General features: G+C 30.8%; 1 protein-coding gene and 1 pseudogene across 2 annotated transcripts; both read right to left on the bottom strand.

Moving 5' to 3' along the window:
- Positions 1-5,138: 5,138 nt before the first annotated feature.
- LOC114195134 lies at positions 5,139-8,242 on the bottom strand (annotated as a pseudogene).
- A 4,644-nt stretch (positions 8,243-12,886) lies between these two features.
- LOC114194029 (probable LRR receptor-like serine/threonine-protein kinase At3g47570) lies at positions 12,887-16,280 on the bottom strand. Of its 2 annotated transcripts, XM_028084061.1 has the most exons (3): positions 15,825-16,280; positions 13,536-15,752; positions 12,887-13,357 (listed from the first exon to the last, which is right to left on the bottom strand). In XM_028084061.1, the coding sequence occupies exons 1-3, from the start codon at positions 16,243-16,245 to the stop codon at positions 13,002-13,004; spliced, it is 2,994 nt and encodes a 997-aa protein (XP_027939862.1). In that variant the 5' UTR covers positions 16,246-16,280; the 3' UTR covers positions 12,887-13,001. The 2 variants fall into 2 exon arrangements, with proteins under 2 accessions (XP_027939862.1, XP_027939861.1); XM_028084060.1 differs by having other exon boundaries at positions 13,536-16,280.
- Positions 16,281-19,933: the final 3,653 nt, after the last annotated feature.

Raw genomic sequence — 19,933 nt, 5'->3', positions numbered from 1 at the left:
TTGTTTTGCATAAAGGATTACGTTTTTTATCTGCATCGTTAAAATCATGTTTAAGAAATCTATAGCGTATGTTGGATGTTGAAGCACTTGTAATTTTATATGAAAGCTACTTGGGATACAATTGATTTTGCATCTTCCAAAAGATGGACGCGGTTTCCTATATTATTGGGTGTGCTTCCAGAAGCAATGTTCAAATCAGTCGCAGTCACTACATAACTTGAACTATAGACTTATTGAAACTTAACGGTAGATTTGCTAAATTTACTTTGACTTTTGAGATGACTGATGTCGAACTACTTAAGTAAATTCAATTCCATTATTGTTTTTAAGATGCCATGTAAGTAAATTCAATGTAGCTATGTTTACAAATAATGAAAAGACGCAGAAAGAAATGTTTTAGTTTTACTTGCGTTAAAAGGTGTAATTGAAGATGAAATAGAATTTGTATTTGTAACTAGACTCAAAAATTTCTAAGTGGATTCTGTCATAGTGAGAAACACCAAAGAAAAATTGATGCATTTTGTCCCGTTAATGTAAAATATGGCTTTATTCTATTGTTCGACATCAATCTTTGTCGTTCATATTGACATTGCCCTGCCTTATGGAAAGTGCCAACTTGAATGATTCTTTATCTCTTGAGTGGGGATTGGAGGCAGTGGAAGACGGGGTGATATAATGGACCCAGGAATGTCAATTATACCCTAAAAGTTTATTAGAAAATTACACAGAAAAGAGTTAAATGTGTATATTATAAATATAAGTGAATGATAACTGTATTCACTAAACATAAAGAGCTAAAAGAAAAAGAGAACAAAACAATTTTAGTTTTACTTCAGTGAAATTTCAAATATGATTGAAAAACAATACATGCATTAGTCATGATATTGAATGCATTTTTTTTTCCTAAAATGGTATCTTATATATAGTAAAGATTCATTAAACAAACTATTATTTGGATCATAATAATTTTATAACGGATAAAGAATCAAAACAAATTTTATAACGGATCATAATATTACTGTACAACAACTAGTATTTTTCAATAAATAATTTTAATCACAAAATAATATTATATTTAAATATATAAATTTATGTTAATTAAAGTTTACTATGATAAATATTTTTAATATGCGATTTTGTTTTCAATGAAAATATTTATGATTGATGTATAATATTTTAAATAAAACAAATAAATTTATTTGTAGTGTTTTTTATTTAGGTTAGGGTTTATGATTTTTCAGTTTAAATGCATTGATTCAAAGTTATATATAAAAAACAAAAACATTTGTAATGCTACACTCATTACAAATTAGGTGAGTGTATGAGATTTAAACGAAAATTCTATTAACTTTATTAAATAATAATCCTCTAACATTACAATTTAAATATAATGAATAGTAGATTTGAGGAAGTGAAAATGAGTGGATTGGAGAAGAAAAAAAAATGTAAGAATAAAGTTGTTTAGATTAAAAGATTTGGAATGAAAGTAAGATTATAGAAGTTACCGAATGTGATAGATTTAATAAATTAAAAAATATATTTTAATTGATAAAAATAAAATTATTATTATTTATATATACTATTATTATATTTTATTTAATTATTACATTTTATTTATTATGGCTACTATTATTTATTTTTTCAATATTATTATTATTATTATTATTATTTGATTTAGTATGTTTTATTTGATTTTAATATTTTACCAATCTTTATCACAAGGTGTTACTCCCAATTTCATTGAGGTCCATATTCATGAAATATATTTGCATGTCGATGCATAATAAAATCGGGTCTGATAATAGAAAATATTCTCTTCAATTAAAATCAGCATACCCTCTTCTCTGTAAGAGTCTTGCTTAATTGTTGAAAAAAAGAAACATTTAATTATAAATTATAATATGACAGTTAAAATAAAGTCATATATCTGCATGCCAAATAAAAACTTCAAGTCACATGCTCCCATAATCCATTTTTTTATGGAGAATTCCCTTAAACTATTTATGGTAGGCACTTATGAGGTGTTATAATGGAGAGATAAGGGGTTGAATAATAAAGAAGGAAAATCATATTTTGGCTCACATTTTGTATCATGTGATTTAGTGTGGAACATTGATTAATGTAAATACTAAGTCACCTCAAGAATTACAGAATGAGAGTCAGAATATCATTATCCAATTAAGAATAAACTTTAAAGGCGAATAACAAAATTAGATAGAACGTTAGGAAACAATAAAAATAAAGAAGAAACTTAGATGTTAGAAAAAAAAAACAAGGATAAAGGAGCTACTAATGTTAAGAGAAGGAAAATGACTGATGTTTTGGTTAATAATCATAAATTTATCATGTTTTTAAGAGTTTTTATATATTTTTTCTTATATAAATATCACGAATAGTATACTATTATTTATAAAATAAATATATAAATGTAACATATACATATCTTATTTGATCTACATATCCTATCCATACAACATAACAATTATTTTATTCATCATTTCAACTCAAAAAGATATCCTATCATTAAGAAAGTAAGTTAAATAAAAAAAATTAAATTAGTAAAAAGAAGGAACCCTTCAACTTTAGCTTCATCAAAAAATTCTAGTGTTAAGTTATTATAATTTAAAAAATGCATGATGATTCCTTCTTAAAACCAACTAAGTTAGCTAATAATAATTAACAATTTTCTTGTTTAATTTAAAAATAGAATTGTTCTTCTTTTGTTTTAGTTATTTCTAAACATTTATTATCTATTTATATATATATATATATATATATATATATATATATATATATAAATAAATAAATAAAGAAGATTTCCTCTTTTCTTATAATTAGACATAAAGATGATTCATTTTTTGTCCACAATTACTTATTTCTAATTTATCATTTACAATATAATTATTTATTTATTTTTTAAAAATTAACAATTATTTTTACATATTTTCTACAAAACTATTCTAACAGTTATATTTTATTTTTTACCTTCATTAACAGTTAATTTCATTTTTTTTCTCTATTATTTCACTTTATTATTAATAAATATAAATTTATTAATATAATATTATATATATATATATATATATATATAGGATAATAATATTTTAACCTTTTTTTTTATTCACTCTTAATACATTACTTCAATCATCATTAAATAATCTATTTTTGATTCTTTTTAGTGATTTTTAATGATGTAATATGATGATATAATGGTGATTAAAGTACTGAGCTAGAAGTGGTAAAAATAATTGATTAAAGTATCACTATCCATATATATTTAAAAAAGGTGTAACCAGTGGCAGAACTTTGACAAAAAATGTAGGGGAGCCAAATAGATTTGTTATATATAATTTTTTTTAGTTAGAAAAAAAATTCTTCATCTTTTCTCTTCATTTTCTCTGCTTAAAATAAGCACACATAATAGTAGAATTCAAAAAAAAAATTATTATCATTCACTATTATATCATGCTATTATTTTATGATACCAAACCATGAATACCATTTTAGATAAACCATTCGTACCTTATCAATTTGATTTTGTGGTATTGTCAAATTTGAGACCGTTTTTCTCGCGTTGTAATGAATTTTTAAATTCATTATATTATAACTCTAAGAACTTTAGATATTTATTTTTTATTGTCTTGAATTCTTGGTTCTCATAAAATTTCTCCTCAAGTTTAGTCAACGTAAATGCATCTTTTTCATCTTTATCACAAACCTACCTCTTAAAAAAAGAATCAATTTTTTTACTTTTTATCATAATCTTTCTAATATAAATTTATCATCTCTCGCCTATCTGAAAAAAATAAAATTTATATTCACAAATCACAATCATCACAATACAAAACATAACAAAACTCATACCACTTTAATTAAATAAGCAACACCGTATGAATTCAAAACTTTTAAAAAAAATTACCATAGGCAGCAAAAAACACAAAATCCCTAAATTTCACAATTAAGGATTATAATAATATGGGGAAAATTATAACTAGGGTTCATACCAATTTCATAAAAGAATCCCTAAAATCATAATTAGGGTTTTATTAATTTGGGATCAACTTAATTTGGGATAAACATTCTAAAAAAAAATCATAAATTTAACATAGATAAATCATAATAAAATATTAACCTTGATATGAGAGATCATGCAATAATGTATACTTCAATATCAATTTATGTGTTTTTCAACATCTATTTCCCAATCTATCTCTTTGTATTTATTTCTCTTCACACACTTTCATCATAATTTACATGGTGAAAAGATCTTATGACGAAAAAAAAATCCTAATCTCTTTTATAAATCAATGTCTCCATTAAATTTTTTTATTTTGTCTTTTATTATAATTTTTCATAATATAAACTTAATATAAATAATATATAAATATAATTAAAAATATATATAAATATATATTAAAAAAATCAAAAAAAAAAATGGGGGAGCCATGGCTCCCCTGTCGCCACATAGGTCCGCCGGTGGGTGTAACCCGTGTTTACCTAGTTTACATAATGTTGATGATAATAATCCCCATGTTCCTTTGGTGTTCAGGATTGAGCTCTCATAGACCGACCATACCTATTATTGGTAACTTTATCTCACATATTTTTCTTTATGATCTTTTATTTGTTGAGTTACATTGATATTCAACCGTTATATTATTCCATTTTCAAATAGATCAAATCAAGATATGAGAAGTTGCACACTCTTATTTCTTTTATCTTCATCGAGTAACAAATGTCCTTAAAATTAAAAGGATTTACATTTTATTTTCTTTAATATTAAATAAAAATGTGCACATTATAATTATATCATTTCAAAATAAAATAACAAATAAACCGTGTTTGAATAATTCAAAATTCAACCATGGCAAATAAAAATATATAAATACAAATATAGGGCAGATACAAATTGAAAATAAATTGGACCATGGGCAACAAAATGAATTTGAAAGCATAGATTTCTTAGCTTTTAGGAAATACGTATAAATATGTTATATCTCAAGGTCTTTCTTTCAAAGCCTTTCTCATTATTGAACAACAAATTACACCACCAAGCAGAAGAGGAAGTTGCAAGGACATTAACATGTGGAAGAGAAAAGATACAAGTGATGGAGGTAAGACTTCAAAAAAAAATGTAACTAGTGACTCAGTGACAGAGCCTCTGTTTGATTGAGTGCAGCTCCAGTACCACATCTTTTATGTCCATTCGATCCACAGCTCCAGTACCACATCCTTCTTCCCTCTTCAACAGGTGCCACAAGCAAACGTGAATCTACTATCTCAGTGATTCCTTCTGGAATTGCCATTTCGCAGAATGTGTGTAGGCTTAAACCCTCACCAAACATTGCATCTGTTGGTCTCCTCCCTGTCACCATCTCTAGCACAAGAATTCCGTAGCTGTAGATATCTCCTTTAGTTGATACTCCACAACCTGTTCCGTACTCTGTTTCCACCATCATTTTTTATCACAAGTTAAATACATATATGCTGATGTTGCCACTGGGTAATTCAAAAAGCAGAGGTAGTCATTTTAAGGGATAGAGAAGAACTGTACCTGGTGGAACATATCCAATGGTTCCTCTAATTGCTGACGAACTAATTTGATCTCTGCTAGAATGTCCCGTCGCCACATGAAGGAGTCTTGCTAACCCAAAATCTCCCAAGTGAGCAACCATGTCATCATCAAGAAGAACGTTGTTTGGCTTAATATCACAGTGAACTATAGCTTCCTCAGAACCATGATGAAGATAATCCAATGCATTGGCAACGTCAAGAGCAATATTTAGCACAGGAGGAAGGTTGACACTGAAATTTCTAGACTCCAGCACTACGTTGTCGTGCAGCAAACCTTCTAGACTGCCATTAGGCATGAAGTCATAAACTATGGCCTTGAAATCTTTACCATTATAATCGATACTTGAACAACAAGTCAAGATGTTGAGAAGATTCCGATGCATGATCCTTCCTAGAGCCTTGCACTCAGCTGCGAAACTCTTTGATGCCCCTCCTGTCTCAAGATTCAATACCTTCACAGCAATGGTGTTTTGAAAGGGAGAAGAGATCCACTATATACAGAACCAAAGCCTCCAGACCCTACCAAATTGGACGAAGAAAATCCATTGGTTGCTTTATGCAGATCTCCATACGAAACCTTTACGTACTTATTTTCAGGAGACCATGAAGTCGATGGTGTTTTGGGCCTTTTCCTGAATAAATAAATGCTGATAAACAGTGTTGAAGTAACCAAACCCACTCCAACGACAATTGCAATGATGAGGATAAGTTTCGTTTTAAAAGACCACTTGTGTTTCTTTGAGGACAACTTAGAGCATGCAGGAAGCTTCAGTTGAGGTATGCCACCACAGAGATCCTTATTTCCAATGAGTGAAATTTCTGTAACATTATTAAAGACACCTCCTGTGGGAACCTCACCATAAAGATGGTTAAAAGACAAGTTCAAAGTATTCAAATAACTCAACTTTTGTAGTTCAACAGGGATTGTGCTTGAGAAGTTATTGTTATAAAGGTCTAGGAATTCAAGGGATCCTAAAGAGCCCAAGAACGAAGGAATGCTTCCGCGGAAGAAGTTACTCTGCAACACAAGCTCTGTTAATGCCGAACAAGCTCCAAGTTCTATGGGAATTTCACCAGACAACTTGTTTTCGTATAGATATAATACGGAAAGGTGCTTCAAGTTTCCGAACTCTAAAGGAATGGAACCGGTGAAAGAGTTGTTGGATAAGTCAAGATTTATCAAACCTTCTAGATTGCCAAATGTTTGGCTAGGAATATCTCCACTTAAGTTATTTTCGGAAACTCCAAATGACTGCATGCGTGTGCAGTGTTTGAGGCTTAATGGAATGCTTCCTTTCAATTTATTGGTGTGCAGATAAAGTTCAGACAACGCAGTAAGATTGCCAATGGCTGTAGGAACATTACCAGACAATTTGTTTTCTTGCAGGACAAGTCTTCCTAGGTTTTTAAGCCTTCCAATCGAATCTGGAATAGTTCCCTCCAGATAATTATCTGCCACGACGAAGTCGATTAAACCGATTAGCTGTCCAATTTCATCAGGTATCATTCCAGATATTCGATTCAACCCCATCCGAAGAGTTGTCAGGTGGGTAGAAAAATTGCCTATGAGATTTGGAATCACGCCACCAAATCCATTACCATCCAACAGAAGTATGCGCAATTGAGTACAATTGGTTAATGATGAAAGAAAATCCAAATCATTGGCTCTCCCTGTTCCAAAACTATTGTTAGCAATGTTAAACTTCTGAAGTTTATTTGAGCTTCCCAAAGTGTGAGGAATTGGCCCACTAAAACCATTTCCGGAGATATCAAACGCTTGCAATCCGGTGATGTTGGATATTGAAGACGGAAAAGTTCCACTGAGCCGATTCTCTCCAACAAGGAATGCTCGAAGGTTTGGAAAAGCAAGTTGCATTTTTGGTGGAAAAGTACCAGATAAGCGATTTACCCCGAGAACAAAAATTTGAATATTGGAAAGGTTATAAAGAGAATCAGGCACTACTCCTTAAAAATCATTTAAACCAAGATTCAGCTCTTTCAAATTTGATAACCGACCCAAAACATATGGTATACTTCCCACCAATTGATTTCTTGCCACTGTGATATGTTGGAGGGATGAAAGATTGCCCAAGGAAGGTGGGATAGTACCAACTAGATCATTGGCACCGAGAAGCAACTTATTAAGGCGTGTCATGGATCCAAGTCCAAACCAGGAGGGAAGTTTTCCATTGAGTTTGTTGTACAACAAGTTAATGACCTCAAGTTTAGAGCAGTTGATAAGGTGCATAGGAATCTGACCATTTAGATTGTTGTGGCTCAAGTCAAGAAGCTGCAACCTCTTTAGCCGACCAATTTGTGTCGGAATTTCACCATGCATGTTGATGTTGGAAAGAATGAGGGCTCTGAGGAAGGTTAGATTTCCCAAGGATGGTCCAAGAGTACCATTCCAGTTCTGATTTTTCAAGTGCAAGACAGAGACTCTCTTGTGGCGGCGACTGCATGTTACACCCTGCCACTCACAGAAATGCAAAGAGTGGTTCCATAATGGAAGGGAATTAGGCACTCCATTGGTAAGCTTCTTCTTCAAGGCAAGTAAAGCCACCTTATCACTCTCCGAACTCAAAACAAGGGCAACCGTATCTGGTGTCATGTACACCAAGGTTTGTAAGACAACACTGAGAAGAAACATTACTACACTTAGAGCCATTGTTTTTCACAAAGTAAGATACGAGGAGGTGCAAACATGAAATGTCTATCTTGTTTTATATTATTTTCTCCATTGGGCTAAGGTCATTGTTACATAACTTATTTGTTGAGTAACTCATTAGTTGACTACACTTTTCTCCACTACATTGACTTTTGATTCTTTTTTTTTTCGAAAAATATTAATTTTTCATAATTTCATTTTGTTTTTTAAATGGAAATTGTCAAATATTGTTTATCAAGAAAATTAAATTGAATCGTTATGCTTATTGAAAAATAATTAAATGAAACTTCTTACTAGCAAAAATAATTTCATCAAAGTTGTGCTTTGATTTTAATTAATATTTAAAAAATATATATATTTATCAGAAGTAAAAGTAGAGATAAATTAATGAAGAAATAGAAGAATGTTTGGAATATAAATGTATTTCTTTGATCTGTACAAGAGAAAATAAGGTCTGTATACCCAAAGAAACAAGACGAATTGATAGTATTCATATTTGGAGTCCTGATTGAAGACATAATGAAGAAATGTTGTTTTCTATTTTGATATAATACGAAGAAATATTTTTGTTAACTAGTTATGATAAATAGATTCATAAGTTTGAGTTGCACATGTTTAAAAAATAATTAGAGAAAAGATTCCTTTACAAGTTCTCCTAAAGAGGTTATGATCTAGGAACTATTTTTATGAAAAGAAATTATTTTTTAATTTACTGGTATAGTTCACTTTTTTGAGGTTTCACTTTAAACTAATCTATTTTAATTATAAGATAAGTAAAATTTGATAAGAGAAAATCTTTTTAAAGGATTGGAGTTTTACAATGAAGAACAATTCAATTTGTGTTGAACTATCTTTGACAATTAAACCAATTCAACCTTCCATGCTTATATTAATTTATTTAGAAAATTATTATTATTATTATTATTATTATTCAAAAATAAAAAAGTACATATAGGGTTAGATGAAGTTTAGATAGTGTTGTGCATTTAAAATGAAAAATAATATAAGTAAATTTTGTTTGTGTGTGAGAGGATGTATATCATCCAAAAAAAACATACTCAATATAAAATCAAAATCAAAATAACAGCGCATGTAGATTTTGTTTCAAGAAGTGGTAAAAACAACTAGAATTGAAAAGGATTCAAATCCATGTTTCGTATTTGTCGCCATTTCAAAAATATATATTTGTGTGAGTAATCCATATATTTAAAGGTTAAATTTAGTTTTATTTTTATTTCTATATTACTTAATTTTTAAAATTTTGATGATTATTTCAATTGCCAATTTTGTTTATTTTGATCTAATTAAACCTTAGACCTGTCATCTTTATATAAGATATAATAAAAGAACAATTAAAATAATTAAAATATTATATATATATATATATATATATATATTATTGATTAAAATTTTAATTTTTTTAAATTTTAGATGTTAAAATGAAAAAGAAAATCACTAATAAAAACTAAATAAAAAAAAATCTTATTAGAAAAATCATGAGGCATCCTGGCTGTCCTAATTAGGGCATTACAAATAATGAAGAAAGTGGAATTAAAAATCTTGGCATAATTTTATTGAATGGTTTTGTTAAAAGATAGGAATGGAGTGGGAATAAAGAAGGATCTTGAATTCTTTGGTGAGACTTGGAAATTAGGAGTGTTTTTGACGTTGTAAAAGAAGTGGCTATAAATGGTTTTATTCCGATAAAAGACCATTACCAAATTCTTCTTTCATACTTCTTTTCCAATCAATTCTCCTATTGCATTAATAATTGTCATTAATTTGGATCATTCTCTCATCTACCCACTAATCTGGTTTCACACATTGATAAAATTCGTAACGGATAGTTACTACCCACGGATATTTATTACCCGCGGGTAGCGGGTAGCGGGTATTTTAATACCCGCTTATAAACGGGTCGGGTACGGGTATCATACTATCCGTACCCGCAGGTACCCGTAACCCGCAAAAAATTAAAATTAAAATTTAATTTATATTTTATTAAGTTAAATTTAATTAAAATTAGAAGTAACAGTATATTTTATTATGTCAAATTTAATTATAATTATAATTATAATTATAATTTAATTTAATTTATATTTTATTTTTATAATCTTATATTAAAAAATTTATAAAATATATATTATTTTAAATATTTGCGGGTATCGGGTATCCACGGGTACCCGCGGGTTTTAAAAATATCCGCGGATATTTTTTGAGCGGATACCCAGTGGGTAAACGGGCGGGTAACGGGCGGATTTTTTTGTAGCGGGTCGGGTACAGGTATCATACTATCCGTGCCCGATCCGACCCGTTGCCATCCCTATTCTTGACCACGCAAACTTTAATTTCTCGGATGCAAAAGAAACACATCTCATTTGTCAACCCCATTCTAACCCCTTCATTACTTATGAAAAATGAAATTAAGTTACATCTCATTTGATTTGATAATTTTGCTTTATCAATTAACTTATTAACTTATTATTCTTTCCTTTTCCATAAATTATAAATATCTAAAGGAAAAAAAAAACACTATTTCATCTAGAGGTGACAAAATGTTAAGGATATTGAAATCGAGATCATAGAGGATACAAAGATAAATACAAAGATAAATACAATGATAAATGAGATGAGTATATTGAAATGTGAAGATATTGAGGACAAGATTAAGAAAAGGATAGTCACTATGAATCGAAATATAAAATAAAAATACTGCTAGCACAGGAGTGGAAATAGAAGGAAGATCAAGAACTAAAAAAAATGTATCGAGAAAGGCGTTCACTAGACATAATAAAAAGATAGACTACGAGAGAGATTGAAATAGGGTTTGAGGTATATGACAACTACTACAAAACATGAACTTAATAGGCATAACTATGAGTGTCAAAGTGGGTCTAGTCTGCCAGTCCACTAAGAAAAATACAAGTCAGAGTTGGAGTTTTTAATCTGTCAACATGTTTTGGCTCGCTTGTCCACAAAGAAAAAGCAAGTTGAGTTGGAGTTTTCAATTTATCAACCTGTTTTGGTCCGACCCACTTAGCTCATCAAATTAGCGAACCAAACCATTTTTTTATTTTTAAAATTTTAAAATTTTAAAATAAAAATAATTAAAAAAATAAAATTTTCTATATTATATTTTTGTATAAATGTAAATATGCAATACTATTATAATTTAAATCATTGACACTTACAAATTAAGTTTCAATTATTAGTTATAATACAGTAATTTAACATGTAAATATAATAATTATTTTAATTTATCCAATTAAAGATAGTAATTGATCAATTAAAAGCTTAGAAAATATTTATATGATTAAATATGCTCTAATATTTATTTATAAGTATATATATATATATATATATATATATAGATATAAACAAAATTTACAAATAAATTATTTTAACAAATTTAAAATTTAAAAAAAAAAGTGGCAGGACGGGGTGTAACTTCTAGTCCGTTTTCAATAACGAGCCAGTCTGGCCCAACTTATTTTTTGATCCGGACTAACCATTTTTCCACTCCTAGGCATAACTGACCCAACATGGACAATTTTTTGACATTTATTGAATTATGTAAATTTTTTGTTAATTTATTTTTGCTTAACTATAAAAAAAAAGGAGGAAATATATAAATAGGTTGTTCATATGAAAAAAATAAGGTTACAAATTATATTTACAACACAAATACTCTAAAAATGTTGTGAACAAGATAATAATGAATCCAATGATTGACATTCAAAGAGTTTTCTCAGATGTCTAAAATATTTTTTATCTTATCGTAACCTTAATTATACATTTATATTCATTTATGTGATTTCATTTGTACCAAATTATTTCTAAAACACACATTAAATCATTTTGACTTAATTTTAATATTTTTTTATTGTTTTTTATTTTAATCATGTAGAGTACTATTTTAATGATTCTATATATAATTATTTTTATTTTCTAACTCATTATCATAAGTAAAATTTTATTATCGCTACTAATAATGATATTTCATTTAGTATAGTATAATAATTTAATGTCATTACCAAGAATTTTTTATCATTATATAAAATTTAAAATAGAATACTAAATAATAAAATTGCAATAAGAGAAAGAAACTCACTTTAAAAAAATCAAATATCATAATAATGTAACAAAACATTGAAAGGAATTTTAAAAGTGTCTACTACTTGTTGGGTTGACAAAAATAATAAGTCTTAAAAAATGTCACATCACTTAAGACTCTAAATTCATGATATTACTTGCGCTAGTCAAAAACCTTTTAAAGCTTGTATTTTACTTTTTTTATATATTTTTTGTAGTATAGTGTTGTAAGATAAGTTAAATTTTAGTTTTAGAAAGTATTGAAAAACATCCGAAAATGATTTATGTGTTGTGCAATATTTCACATAGTATTATTTTGTAGTTATCAAATCTTGATTTTGTTATATCTTTGTGTATTTTATTTTCATTTTATTTATTAGTAAGGTAATTTTTGGGAATGAAGATAGTAATGGTGATGCGTTTTTCCAAACACTCGTAAGACATATTTATTTGTACCTACTAGATTGGGATCAGAGATTTATTTTATAGGCTTTTAGAAAGACGGATATTGAAATTTTTGGCCCAGATATATTTATTTCCAAATCCATTTTCATTATTGACCAACAAATTACACCACTTAGTAGAAGCTGAAGGAGTTCAAAGGACATTAACATAAAGGAAACATACTAGTGATCCAAGTAACACTTAAAAAATGGTAACGGGTGACTTAGTGACACAGCCTCTGTTTGATTGTGTGCAGCTCCATTACCAAATCTTTTATGTCCATTCGATCAACAGCTAATTCTGCAGAACATTCAACTCCAATCCTAGCTAAAGCAACCACACACTCCCTAATTTTGCTTTCCATAACGTTTCTTCCTTCTGCAGCATTTGGCTCAAGCAAACGTGAATCCACGATCTCGGTGATTCCTTCTGGAATTGCCGTTTGGCAGAATTTGTGTAGGCTTAGACCCTCACCAAACATTGCATCTGTTGGTTTCCTTCCTGTCACCATCTCCAGCACAAGAATTCCGTAACTGTACATATCTCCTTTAGCTGATACTCGACAACCTGTTCCGTACTCTGTTTTCACCACCATTCTTTTGTTATAGCAACAAATTAAACACATCAAACAAAAATCTACACTAATTCCTTCTACGTCAACCAACTCAACTATATAAACTATACCCCTTAACAACATTATACATAAAAATATAGTCAAACATAGGTAACCATTTTAAAGGATAGAGAAGCACTTTACCTGGTGGAACATATCCAATGGTTCCTCTAATACCAGAGGAACTAACTTGATCTCTACTGGAATTTCCCGTCGCAACATGAAGGAGTCTTGCTAACCCAAAATCACCCAAGTGAGCAACCATGTCATCATCAAGAAGAACATTGCTCGGCTTAATATCACAGTGAACTATAGCTTCCTCAGAACCATGATGAAGATAATCCAATGCATTAGCAACGTCAAGAGCAATATTTACCACAAGATCAAGGTTGAGACTCAAATTTCTCGACTCGGGCTCAACGTTGTCGTGCAGCAAACTTTCTAGACTGCCATTAGGCATGAACTCGAAAACTATAGCCTTGAAATCTTTACCGTTATAATCAATACTTGAGCAACAAGTCAAGATGTTGAGAAGATTCCGATGCATGATCCTTCCTAGAGCCTTGCACTCAGCTGCGAAACTCTTTGATGCACCACCTATTTCAAGACTCAATACCTTCACAGCAATAGGTGTTTCGAAAGGGAGAAGAGATCCACTATATACAGAACCAAAGCTTCCCGAACCTACCAAATTGGATGAAGAAAATCCATTGGTTGCTTTATGCAGATCTCCATAAGAAACCTTCACGTACTTGTTTTTAAGAGAACATGAAGTCGATGGTGTTTTGGGTGTTATGGTCCTTTTTCTGAACAAATAGATGCTGATAAACAGTGTTGAAGTAACCAAACCCACTCCAACGACAATTGCAATGATGAGGATGAGTTTCGTTTTAAAAGACCACTTGTGTTTCTTTGAGGACAACTTAGAGCATGCAGGAAGCTTCAGTTGAGGTATCCCGCCACAGAGATCCTTATTTCCAATGAGTGAAATTTCTGTAACATTATTAAAGACACCTCCTGTGGGAACCTCACCATAAAGATGGTTAAAAGACAAGTTCAAAGCATTCAAATAACTCAACTTTTGTAGTTCAACAGGGATTGTGCTTGAGAAGTTATTGTTAGAAAGGTCTAGGAATTCAAGGGATCCTAAAGAGCCCAAGAACGACGGTATGCTTCCGCGGAAGAAGTTACTCTCCAATGCAAGCTCTGTTAACCCGTAACAAGCGCCGAGCTCTTGGGGTAATTCACCAGACAATTTGTTTCCACGAAGATACAAACCGAAAAGGTGCTTCAAGTTTCCAAAGTCTGAAGGGATGGAACCAGTGAAAGAATTGTAGGATAAGTCAAGCTTTGTCAAACCTTCCAAATTGCCAAAGGTTTGATTAGGGATATCCCCATTCAAGTTGTTGGTGGAAACACCAATTGACTGCATTCGCATGCAGTATTTAAGGCTTAATGGAATGTCTCCAACGAATCTGTTTCTGTACAGATAAAGTTCAGACAACATAGTAAGATTGCCAATGGCAGTAGGAATATTACCAGACAATTTGTTTTCTCCTAGGTTTAATCGTACTAGATTTTTAAGCCTTACAATTGAATCTGGAACAGTTCCCACTAGATAATTAGTTTGCATGATGATATCGGCCAAACCGATTAGCTGCCAAATTCCTTCAGGTATCGTTCCAGATATTTGATTCAACCCCATACTAAGAATATTCAGGTTGGTAGAAAAATTGCCGATAAGACGTGGCACCTCACCACCAAATCCATTGCCATCCAAAATAAGTATGCGCAAATGAGTACAATTTGTTAATGATGAAAGGAAATCCAAATCACGAGCTCTCCCACTTCCAAAACTATTGTAAGCAATGTGAAACAGCTGAAGTTTATTTAAGGTTCCCAGAGTGGGAGGAATTGACCCACTAAAACCATTCGAGGAGACATCAAACCTTTCCAATCCAGTGATGTTGAATACTGAAGACGGGAATGTTCCACTGAACTGGTTCGCTCCAAACAAAAAGGCTTGAAGGTTTGGAAAACCAAGTTGCATTTTTGATGGAAGAATACCTGATAACTGGTTGTTCGCGAGAGCAAGAATTTGAATATTAGAAAGATTATAAAGAGAATCAGGGACTACTCCTGACAAACTATTTAAAGCCAGATTCACGATTTTTAAATTTGATAACCGACCCAAAACATGTGGTATACTTCCCACCAAATGATTTCTTGCAAGGAAAATATTTTGAAGGGATGATAGATTCCCCAAGGAAGGTGGGATAGTACCAACTAGATCGTTGACACCAAGAAGCAACTTATTTAGCCGTGTCATGGATCCACTTCCAAACCAGGAGGGAACTTTTCCTGTGAGTTTATTGTACAACAAGTTAATCATCTCAAGTTTAGTGCAGTTAGAAAGGTGTACAGGAATCTGACCATTTAGACCGTTGTGGCTCAAGTCAAGAACCTGCAATCTCTTTAGTCGACCAATTTGTGTGGGAATTTCCCCATGCAAGTTGATGTTGGAAAGAATGAGGGTTGTGAGGAAGCTTAGATTTCCCAAAGATGGTCCAAGAGTGCCACCCCAGTTTTCATTTTCCAAGTGCAAGACAGAGACTCTCATGTGGCGGTGTCCGCATGTAACACCCTGCCACTCACAGAAATGTAAAGAGTTATTCCACGATGGAAGAGCATTGGCGACTCCATTGGTAAGCTCATGCTTCAAAGCAAGTAAAGCCAGCTTGTCACTCTCTGAACTCAAAGAGAGAGCAACTGTAGGTGGCATCATGTACACTAAGTTCTGTGAAACAACACTGAGAATGAACATGAATAGAATTACAGCCATTGTTTTGCACATAGTAGGATGTGGTCTTACGTTTTTTTATGAGCATCCTTAAAATCATGTTGAAGTAATCCATAGTGTATGTTAGTTGTTGAAGCACTAAGGTTAGATGAAAGGTAGTGGTGATACTATTGCTTTTGTTTCTTCCACAAAGAACAGGTCAGATCAATCATTACATAACTTAAAACTTAACGTGTAGACTAAATATTGACTGAATTTTTTCCACACTGTACTGTACTTGTAGAAACTTAATAGTAAATTTGCCAAGTGCACTTTGACTTTGTAAGTGGATTCTGTCATAATGAGAACACCAAAATTTCTTGAGTGCATTTTACTCCTGTTAATATAACCTATATATGCATTTATTCTATCGTTCACAACTATTGCATCAATTTTTGTCATTGCCCTGCTTTATGGGAATGGCCTAACTAATATGATTGTTGACCTCTTGCGTGGGGAGTGGGGGCAGTGGGCTCAGGGTCTTCAAATGGGCCTAGGACTGTCAAATATAACCTAAAAAAACTTCAACTATTGAAAAATTACACTGAAAAGAGTTAAATGTGAATATCATAAATATAATATAATATTCACATGTGAAATGTGAAATGATAACTGTATTTACTAAACCTAAAAGAACTAAAGAAAAAAAAGGAACAACCACTTTAGAGTACTACTTCAGTGAAATTTTAAACATAATTGAAAAGCAACACAACACATGCAATACTCAGGACATTGGATATAAGTTTTTTTTTTTCCTAAACAAGTATTTTATCTATAGTAAAGATTCATTAAACAAACTGGGATACAATAACTTTGTAAGGAATAAGGAATCAAAACAAATTTTATCATAGAAAAAAAATATTAAAAATATATGGACTAATTTCCAAGTTGCAACTTTTATTAAAATATCCATTTAAAATTTGGTTTAATCTCACAAAATTGATTCATTAATGTGAATATTTATAGAATGCATGTTTTTTTTAAGATGATATCATAGTCATCAATTATCTATTTTATATAAAGTTGAATCATAAGTATTACTTTGTTGGTAGAGTTACTTTCCTAAAAGCGTATTGTGTACCATTCCTGTATACTACTTATTTTTGTTCAAGATACCGGTTAATATAGAAAAAAAATTAAAAATTAAATACAAAGGGACTTTTTATGGAGTAGGGTCAAGAAAAATTACATAGGTGAAGAGAGACTCCATTAATAAAACCAATATCAATGAAGGGGATTATCTTGGAGTAAAGAATTTCAAAATGTTTAATATGAATTTATTGAGAAAATGGAAGTTGAGACTTGAAAAGAGGATACCAAGTTATGAAAAAAATATTCTAAAAAACCTTGGATGAGGTAAAAAAATTCAACGAGTTTTAGTGGTGGAGAGATATTGGAGAGAACAAAATGATAACTTATTTGTTAATAAGTTGAAATTGAGCATTAAAAAAGACAATAAAATAAGATTTTGAAAAGACATTTTATTATTTACAAGATTAAAATAAAGAAAGACAAACTTGTTCAACAAATTGTCTTATTAATAGAGGCAATTTCTCCGATGAACGAAGTCCCTTACTAACATTTCATTTGTCGATCCTGTTGCGATCTCTTTAGTGGTTATAAACAAATAAATCATTGTCCTTTCAAGTCATATGAGTTTGAATTTCATTTAATTAATTTTATTAACTCATTATTTTCATCTTTTTCAAAGATTATAAATATCAAAGGAAAAGAAACACCAGTTCACATTGAGGTGATAAACCTCGGTGATTTATCCTCGCAAAGTGAGGAAGACAACATTAATACATTTTAAGGATACTATTTCTACCAACATCTCAAGTAATTTTGATTTAATTATTGAAACAACAGGGATCATTATCGTTAAAGTCGATAAAGTAATAACGAATAACTTTCTTATTTTGCTTTAAAAGTAGAATTGTTCTTCTTTTGCTTTAACTATTTTTAAACATGCATCATTTACATAATGTTGATGATAATAATTCCCATGTTCCTTAGGTGTCGAGGTTTCCTCTCATGAACGCATCACACGTATTCTTGGTAACTTTATCTCACAATTTTTTTTTATGTATTATTTATTTGCCGAGTTACATTGATATTCACACAATTATACTATTTCACTTCTAATAAGATCAAACAAAGATGTGAAGTTGCACATTTTTATGCTTATTTTCATTTCCTATGTCAAATTTTATATGTATTTTTATTTTCGGTGCTTGATAAATATTAAATTTGAATCTTACTTTTTTATTCAGCAAGTAATAAGTATATTTCAAATGAAAAAGATACATATTTTTATTCAGCATGATTTTTGGCTTTTAGGAAGCACATACATAAATATTTTCGAGAATGATACACTAACTAGTATTTCTTACCACTTCTCTTATCACATTACGTGTCATTTGTTATTGAATTTTAATTTATTTTTTTCCTTAACTTAAAAGTTGCAGGAGAAAGTAAAAAACCATTGTGCCAAACATACACACACACACACTCTCTTACCATTACACCATTCTTTCAAACAGAACCCATTTCCTCTCCACCCTAAAAAATTCCCAAATCACATAAGCTTCCATTGAAGAACCCCAGCCCCATTCTTTTCCACCCACTATGGCTTGTGTTAGGCATTGTCGAAGGTGGCATTTTCGGGCTCCACTTTCTTCTCCTCGGAACCCCACAACAATTGCGAAACTCCGTCCTCCCTTTCATTTCCGGTAGGCGTCGTCGAGAATGAAAATCAAGTATGCATTTTGTAACCCTTCCATTTTCTTTCTTCGTTTCCACCCACGAAAAATCAGTATTCATCTTCTCCTTTCATCTTGACTTCCACGGTTGTGCTTGGTCACCACAGATTAGGGGTTTTGGACGCTTTCTATTTGAATTTGAAAAGAATCCCATTAGTGAAAAAGATTAATTATTTCTCCATTTTCCCTTAGGGTTTTTGTGTGAACCCATTGATTGATTACAAATAAATGGTCATTGTGTGGATTTTATGGTTTTAAGATAGATAAATTGTGATTTTTTGCATCTTCATTGATGGATTGCAAGGAAATGAGTCATTCCTTGGTTTTTAGGTTTTTTAGCATTTCAAATTTTTGAGTTGTGGTTTTAAGCATTTTTGATCATTTGTGATTGTGTGGTGTCTGGGGAAGTTCGTATGGTTGTGTATTAAGTGTATGCATATTTAATGGCACTATCGTTGTGGTTAAGTCAAACGGTAATAATTGGATGTGGTGTTGGCTGTTATGTTATTTGAATACTTGTGTTATGTTAATTGTTTACCTTAATTAACTATTTTGGACATCGAAACATTATATTGAAACCATTTTCATTACAATGATTTCCATCTCCATAGTTTATGAGAATTTTTGCATTAAAGTTGTTGTAGGTCCATGCAGATGGGCAGTGTATATATTTTGAAATTGAAACATATAAATGGTATACCATTGTGACTAAACATTCGATACTCATTCATTCAGGTCTCATGTCAATCCACCACCAACCAAACAAGTCATGTTTTCCATTTCATACTCAACATAACAAGATTTCATTTAATCTCATACTTTATAAATGCATACCATGACATACATATATCACAAAATAGTATTCATCCTAAATAAATGAGTGCCAACATTTAAGTACATGCAATTCCATACAATCAAGTACAACACACAACCATAATTCT

This window comes from Vigna unguiculata, chromosome 8, assembly GCF_004118075.2.
Source record: "Vigna unguiculata cultivar IT97K-499-35 chromosome 8, ASM411807v1, whole genome shotgun sequence".
Lineage (NCBI taxonomy): Eukaryota > Viridiplantae > Streptophyta > Magnoliopsida > Fabales > Fabaceae > Vigna > Vigna unguiculata.
Note: the sequence above shows the minus strand (reverse complement) of the source record. Positions and strands in the feature narration are given on the sequence as shown.

What these genes read in the sequence shown, in the direction of transcription:
- LOC114194029 (XM_028084060.1), bottom strand. Translation starts at nt 16,245, where the DNA reads ATGTGCAAAACAATGGCTGTAATTCTATTCATGTTCATTCTCAGTGTT. An exon ending in CATTGGATATGTTCCACCAG is followed by an intron (nt 13,358 to 13,535) that starts GTAAAGTGCTTC and finishes TGGTGAAAACAG; the next exon opens with AGTACGGAACAGGTTGTCGA.